The sequence below is a fragment of the Populus alba genome, chromosome 12 (genome assembly GCF_005239225.2).
Source record: "Populus alba chromosome 12, ASM523922v2, whole genome shotgun sequence".
NCBI lineage: Eukaryota > Viridiplantae > Streptophyta > Magnoliopsida > Malpighiales > Salicaceae > Populus > Populus alba.
Window position 1 is genome coordinate 7,123,994 of NC_133295.1, and position 7,332 is coordinate 7,131,325.

Below are 7,332 nucleotides of genomic sequence, written 5' to 3' on the forward strand. Positions count from 1 at the left end.
AAACATATTACCAATTTGAAATCTCCCATCGGAGATGCTCTAATGTAAACTAACCAGTAGATTAGAGTATTCTCTTCTTGGATCTGGAGAGATTCTTTTTTCTTTTTGCATTGGAATTAGTTTCTTATAGCTAGGCGAGGCAAGCCAACTGGAATTGGCAGCGCTGCTGCTGATTACTGTCCTTGCTACATTCTTCTGTTGTAGTATGTACATATTGTAGCGAGTACTGGGTATTGGATCCCTTACCTTTTCTTTTGGTTTTATTACAAGGCAGTCTGGTTCTTCCTGCCAGGCTCAGACCACTCTAAATAAGGTATCTTTCAGTTTCATCACGGAAATATTTGATTTTTGTTTTCTGGGATTATTCCTTTTCTTTGTAGTTTTCCTCTATTGCTGCAAAATATTCAGACTTTGGAGGATTTCATGGAGAATGGGCAATGATGTTATGAGAGGAAAATTCGTAGGGTTGCGACTTTTGGTGGTAAAGTACAGATTTTTGTTTTCCAGGTATTCATAAATGCCTACGCTTATCTTTCTTGAGCTGTAATTAGCTGGAAATCACCGAGTTTGTAAAAGAGATTCTTAAGGGGCCTAGTAGACAGCAGATACGCTGAAGGATTCTATCTGATCTGTTGGTAAACTTCTGTTTTCGGAAAGGGGAATCCTTTATTTGGATTTACATTTATATGGAAAGTGCTCCATTCTCTTTTGGTTTGTTGTGTTAATGAAATCTTAGCTTGTGCTTTAGATATTGCACATTATTCAGAGGAAGAAAGCAAAATGAATAAAGGGGGGCTATAGATATCTCATAGTTTATGCTTTTCAAGAATTTGCTGGAATCCATAGTTTCAGAGAGTTTGGTGGGAGATAGAGGCTTGTAATCTTGCAATTTTGTGGTTTAGATAAAGGAAGACCAGAATTTACAAAGTGGTAGGGTTGGACCGTGTTAGTTGAGGAGAAGAAGAAGAAATGGCTGCCAAACTTTTACATTCCTTAGCAGATGATAATCCAGATTTGCAAAAGCAAATAGGGTGCATGACTGGGATTTTTCAAATATTTGATCGTCACCAGGTCCTCACCGGTAGGCGCCTCAACCAGAAGAGGCTTCCTTCAGGTAATTCTCATAATTAGATGGAGCTTAGCTTTGAAGTATTAATTTCATGAATCAAGTATTCTCATTTTATTGGTTAAATCTATTGCTCGACACCTGAATCTTTTATCTTCTCCAGTGGCATGTGGTGAGGGGAAAAAAAAAAAGGGAGGTAACTGATTTCTTTACTGGTTGGTAAAAATATGTTCTCAATTCCACTCATCAACCGTGCTAATATTGATCTTTTACACCGAGAAAAGTAAAAAGACTCGTGTATCTAAATTTATGCATCTGATACTAGAAGTTTGTCTTTTGGATGTTAATTTCTTCGAGATCTTTAACGCTAACCTGTCTTGTCAAATTGTTTCCCATTTATATTTGGGGTGAATTTGAATAGATAAGACATTTATAATTGTATATGGTTACTTGAAAATATGGGCAAATGCTTCACCTATGGTGTTGATTCCAGCTGTATTTTTAGGTGTGCATTTATTGTTGTAGGTAAATTCTTGTAGCAATCATCATTTCATCTGACAGATTTAACCTATGATCATAAACTTAACAAACTTGTATATATACCAATTCTAACTTCTTGATAAATCATCTTAGTACGAATTCAAAGAACATTAATTGCACATCTGTTGTTTGCGTATCCTTCAGAAGTTTTTCCAATTCCAGGTTGACTACAATGAATGGACTATTACTGTCTCTGTTATTTTCGTTTGGTTGTGAGCTTAAACATGCAATTTGTTGCTAATGTTTCTGTGACAATGTAGGTGATTTCCACTTCAAAAATGGCAGCTCAGAAAGGGAGAACACAGCAGCTGTAAGTATTCTTGGAAATGTTTTTAATTGTCCATAGTAATTGGAAGCTATTTGCCTAAACCGGTGTAGAATTGAGATCTCATTGATTGTTGAATACTGTGTACCCTGCATTAAGTTTTTTTTTTGCCTTCAAAAATTGTCTTCAAGTTGATTGTCCTCACACTGTTGCTTTTCTACCCACACTTGTTTCTGTGCTCTATACTAGCTGTGTCTTGCATACCAGAGTTGATATGAACTATTTATTGCAGGACAGTCATTTAAACAAGAGTTTGATTGAGAAGCAAAGAATTTCTACAGAATCATCAAGAGCATCTTTCTCATCTTCTTGCTCATCTTCCTTGTCGTCTCTGGACTGCAATAAAACAGCTCAACCAGAAGCATCTTCCTTTGACAGAATAATCTTCCCTGAAACTCATTCAAGGGACCCTGTTATAACTCAGCCAAATACCTCTGCACATTCAGGGTGGCAATCTTTTGATCTTCGAGATGTTGTCAAGGATTCTATGTATAAAGAGGCCAGAGGGCAAGCAGTCAAAACTACAGCAAAAGAAGAAGCAATGAGCCATATAGTGAAGCATAAAGATTCCCCAAGGCCATCACAGGCCTCCAGATATGCTGATGGATTTTATGGAGTTGGGAAAACAGGAAAGCAAAATGCTTCTCCTGTTGATCTCAAGGAGTCTCTTGGAGTTCTTGCTAAACTTCGTGAAGCACCATGGTATAATAATGAAACTAAAGAGCGTCCAAGATCATTGTATGAAGCAAAAGATGGATCTTGGCATACAATTCGAAAAGATGCTCCTCGGTTTTCTTATGATGGACAGGACACCAATCATTTGTCTTTTGAATCACGAGATACCATTAAGTCCATCCCAAAGCTAACAGAGCTCCCAAGACTTTCACTGGATAGTAGAGTAATTTCAATGCGTGGATCCAACACTGATTCAAGATCAAATTACCTTTCAAAAGATATTCAAAGTAGCAGCAACTCGAATGAAGAGATCTTTAATCTACAGCAATCATGGGAAACTCAGAAACGACCTCCTAGCGTGGTAGCCAAGCTGATGGGCTTGGAAGAATTGCCAGATTCTGCTTGCAACAGCTATAGTCAGCCGGGTTTGATCCAGAACTTGCCCATGGAACATGATAATTCCTTCTCAAGATCATTGAAAATAAATGATCTAAACAGACCAATACGAATTCCGAAGTCCCCCAGAAACTCAATAAAAGATCCTATATCACCACGGTGGAAAAATCCTGATTTGGTCATGAAACCCATTTCAAGGCAGTCAATTGAACCAGCACCATGGAAGCAGCTGAATGGAAGTCGAAGTTCCCAGGAACAACCTTTCAAGCCTGCAAAACTTTCTGGGAAGACATCAAATTCAATCACTTCAGTTTACTGTGATATTGAGATGAGATTGAAGGATCTTGAGTTCAATCAATCTGGAAAGGATCTCAGAGCTCTTAAACAGATTCTGGAAGCAATGCAGGCTAAGGGGCTCTTGGAGACTAGTAAAGAAGAGCAGGCTTCGAATTTTGTACCCCAAAGAGTTCAGGAACCAAAACGTAGCAGTCCTGGTCAAAAGCCAAGGTTGCTAAACCAACAGAACAATCATGTTGGTGTTCCCTCAAATAAAAGTTCTGATACTTTGAGGTCTTATGAATCCCCAATTGTGATCATGAAACCAGCCAAACTAGTTGAGAAATCTAGTATTCCTGCTTCCTCAGTAATTACAACAGCTGGGCTTCATAAAATTCCAACCAGTGGATGTGCAGACAGTAAGAAGGGATCCATTAATAGTCGAACAGCTAAAGATCAATCTCCAAGAAACAGCAAGAGAGATTCTTCTGCCAGCTCCAGTGATAAGAGAACTACTGTCAAGAATACAAAATCAACTCAATCCTCAACAAGATCCCAACAAGGGCCAAAAGAAAGCTACACGCATTCAGTAAAGAGTTCAGGATCTCTGAGCCTGAGACTCCAACAGAAGAAACTTGACCTAGAGAAGCTATCTCGTCCACCTACCCCTCCATCTGATACTGGCAAACCAAGAAGACAATCCAACAGGCAGCCAACAGAAATAGGTTCCCCTGGTGGAAAACACAGGGTAAAATATCCCAAATTTGCAGAGAGTGATGACCAATTAAGTCAGATAAGTGATGAATCACGAATCTCGAGTCACCAAGGAGATGACACATCTTTGCAATCTGATGGTACTGTTTTTGACTTCAAGAAGGGTATTGAAGTCACCAGTACCCAACGATCTACTGAGAACTGTGGTGACCTGAGTCCTACCCTAAATGCTACCAGAAGCTCAGTTTCTGGCTCACTACAGAAAGTAAGTGGTTTTGAAATTCCTTAGTCACTCAACTATTCTGATCATGTTGTTGACGCCTTTGTTTTCTTCGTCTCAGAAATCAACATCGAGGTTTGAAGAAGAGAGGACATCACAGGAACTTCTAGTTGCACCAGAGCATCCTAGTCCTGTCTCCGTACTTGATGCATTGGTATATAGAGATGATGCATTATCTCCTGTAAAGCAGATACCAAATATGCTCAAAGGTAAAGTTCTGCTCTGGACAAAAAACTTATAGTTGGATGTTGCTGCAATTGAAACTAAATATAATTGGTTATTGGATGTGCAATGACCTGATGTTTTATATTGTTTGGATTAGATTAAGTTCATCTATAACAACCTTTACATAGGAATTATGAAAATAAGTTTGACTACCTGTTTATCTGTCTAATCAGGTGAAACCATGTTGTGGGGATTCATTCTCCACTTTCTACATGCAATTTTTTTTTTTTCTTGGGGTTCTGAATTTTCTGGTTTTGCTATTAGCTTCTAAATATCCTATGTAGCATCTGTGTCTGTATGCTCTTTGCAACACACTTCAGGAAATTTATCATGCATTGAGATAGTTTCTGTTCATCATATTATGCAGTCAGCAATCGAGGTTTTGAGAGTGTTATGCCGTTGACAGTGTCATCTATTGTGGTCCAACTATATTAAGATTTACTTATTTGGACCTGTTAATAAAAAAGAAACTACAATGAAATAGATAGTTGCTAAGAAAAAAGGAACACAAACGGAATTCTTCCTCGTCATCTTATTCAAGGTTTTTCATTGTGCTTGTCAAGTTGTAACCGTGTTCATCTTGATTGATCCCAACTACCAGTCAACAAGACTTGCTTACAACAAGAATGTTTTGTCTTTGTTATATACTCTGGATAATCTTGTTCAATTAGAATTGGTTGGATAAAATAGTTGCAAGCTTTTTTTAATCCATGAGTCATTATTCTATTAGAATTCTGGGTTTCAATACCTGGCCCAGGGTCAACTTTTCCGTTTCAGTATATGATGTACGTGGTAGCAACAGGGATAGAATAGAGCATAAACAATGAGCAATTTTGCTGTCACTTTATTTTTTCGATTTTTTAAGGCTTATCTCATCTCGAGGGATATTATTTCATATTGCAGGGGAAGGCGCTAAAGATTCCCATGACCAACAGAGTGAAGATCAGTGGAACCTTGCAGATAACTTGTCTAACAGCATGACCTCTGTCCTCTCTTCAGAGATCAATCGCAGGAAATTACAAAACATTGAAAATTTGGTACAGAAGCTTAGACGATTAAACTCCACTCACAATGAAGCGAGCACAGATTACATAGCATCGCTTTGTGAGAACCCAAATCCAGACCACAGATACATTTCAGAGATTTTGTTAGCTTCTGGTCTTCTACTCAGAGACCTTGGCTCTGGCCTGACAACATTTCAACTCCACCCATCAGGTTACCCCATTAACCCAGAGTTATTCATGGTATTGGAGCAAACCAAGGCCAGCAATTCAGTTTCAAAAGAAGAATGTAGCCCTGGAAAGTCTTTCCATTCAAAACCAAACCTGGAGAAGTTTCATAGGAAGCTCATATTTGATGCTGTTAATGAAATTCTTGTCAAAAAGTTGGCTTCAGTGGGCCCCTCTCCTGAGCCTTGGTTGAAGTCTGATAAGCTGGCAAAGAAGGCGCTCAGTGCTCAAAAGCTTCTGAAAGAATTATGTTCGGATATGGAACAACTTCAAATCAAGAAATCAGAATGCAGCTTAGAGGATGAGGAGGATGGTTTGAAAAGCTTTTTGTGGGATGATGTGATGCATTGGTCAGAGAGCTGGATAGATTTTCACAATGAGATTTCTGGCATAGTGTTAGATGTTGAGCGTTTGGTCTTCAAGGACTTAGTTAATGAGATTGTGATTAGTGAGGCAGCTGGTTTACGCACCAAACCACGTAGGCGTCGGCAGCTGTTTGGGAAGTAGCATGCTATCTGCAAAATAGCATCTTCTAATTATTATTCATGCTTTTCTTTTTGTTCGTTATTCTTTTGTCTTCTCTTTTCCCTTTGCCAGTTTATCTTGTTTCCTGTTATTTAAAGCAAATAATTTGTGGCTAAGCACTGGAATTATATGCTGGATTCTTTAGAAATTGACCTTTTAGATCATGACACCACATATTGATAAAGAAGGAATGCAAGCAACTTCTTTGTTTGTGCTTTTGAATTGTGTTTTCAATTCTAAAGAAATTGACTTTTTAGATCATGACATCACGTATTGATAAAAAGGTATGCAACTTGTGTGTACTTTTGAATTGTGTTTTCAACTTCTTAGAGCTGCAAATTTCTGAGTTGCAGTGAGGCTAGGGGCGAATTCTGAATCGTAGAAGGTTAAGAAATAAAAATCAAAAGTTCGATGTTTCAGGTCTTAAAATCAAGGTTAAGACAAAAAGGCATGGTAGCAAGCCTAAAGGAGCGTCGTCGCAGCCTCCACAAACACTGAAGGTGCAACAAAGGAAAAGCATAGGACTGCCGCCATTCGAGTGGTTGCTCAGGTAGCCTTGACAGAAAGCGGTGCCGAGTAAAGGTAAAGTCCATTGTCGTCTGAACTCTTGAAGCTGGGTGTACAACCCTTACCGGGTAAAGGCTTCTTCACTAGCAAGTCATGTCTTGAATATGTATCTCCTTGAGACTTTATCTTCTTCTAGTATGAATTTAGATGGCTACAATGGTTTAACTGACCATTTAGCAAAATGTAAGTGGAGGCCTTTAACGAATCATGCAGGATACCAACACCATGCACAAAATTCTACCCACAATGTTTAGGGGTTAGCTCGAACTTAGTATCATAACTTTGACCCAGGCTCCATCCTCAAATACGAGGACCTCTACATGAAACATGTAAATCTTAGTGAAAAAGATCTCAGCAAAATCATTTGCTATCTCTTGAAGAGAGCATGAGAGCACTAAGGCTTACCTCATCGGGTTCAATGAAAAAAATGTAAAAGATAGATGGCTTACTGGAGTTTGTTGCTATTAAAGCCTTGATTAAAGGTATGAGATGTATGGTAGTGTGCAAATTTAAT

At 38.6% G+C, this 7,332-nt stretch overlaps 1 protein-coding gene across 4 annotated transcripts; it reads left to right on the forward strand.

Annotated features, from left to right (window-relative positions):
* LOC118049069 (protein LONGIFOLIA 2) lies at window positions 1-6,469 on the forward strand. 4 transcript variants are annotated; one of them, XM_035058950.2, is made up of 6 exons: window positions 1-313; window positions 508-1,114; window positions 1,867-1,916; window positions 2,164-4,257; window positions 4,334-4,481; window positions 5,401-6,469. In XM_035058950.2, exons 2-6 carry the CDS (start codon window positions 970-972, stop codon window positions 6,231-6,233), a joined length of 3,270 nt encoding a protein of 1,089 aa, XP_034914841.1. In that variant the 5' UTR covers window positions 1-313; window positions 508-969; the 3' UTR covers window positions 6,234-6,469. The 4 variants fall into 4 exon arrangements, with proteins under 4 accessions (XP_034914841.1, XP_034914840.1, XP_034914839.1 ...); XM_035058949.2 differs by having other exon boundaries at window positions 1-230; window positions 381-1,114; XM_035058948.2 differs by having other exon boundaries at window positions 1-1,114.
* Window positions 6,470-7,332: the final 863 nt, after the last annotated feature.

Excerpts from the sequence above, each read along its gene's own strand:
- LOC118049069 (XM_035058948.2), top strand. The coding sequence starts at position 970 with ATGGCTGCCAAACTTTTACATTCCTTAGCAGATGATAATCCAGATTTG. Across the intron at positions 1,115-1,866 it reads CCAGAAGAGGCTTCCTTCAG|GTGATTTCCACTTCAAAAAT; the intron begins GTAATTCTCATA and ends GTGACAATGTAG. Across the intron at positions 4,482-5,400 it reads GATACCAAATATGCTCAAAG|GGGAAGGCGCTAAAGATTCC; the intron begins GTAAAGTTCTGC and ends TTCATATTGCAG.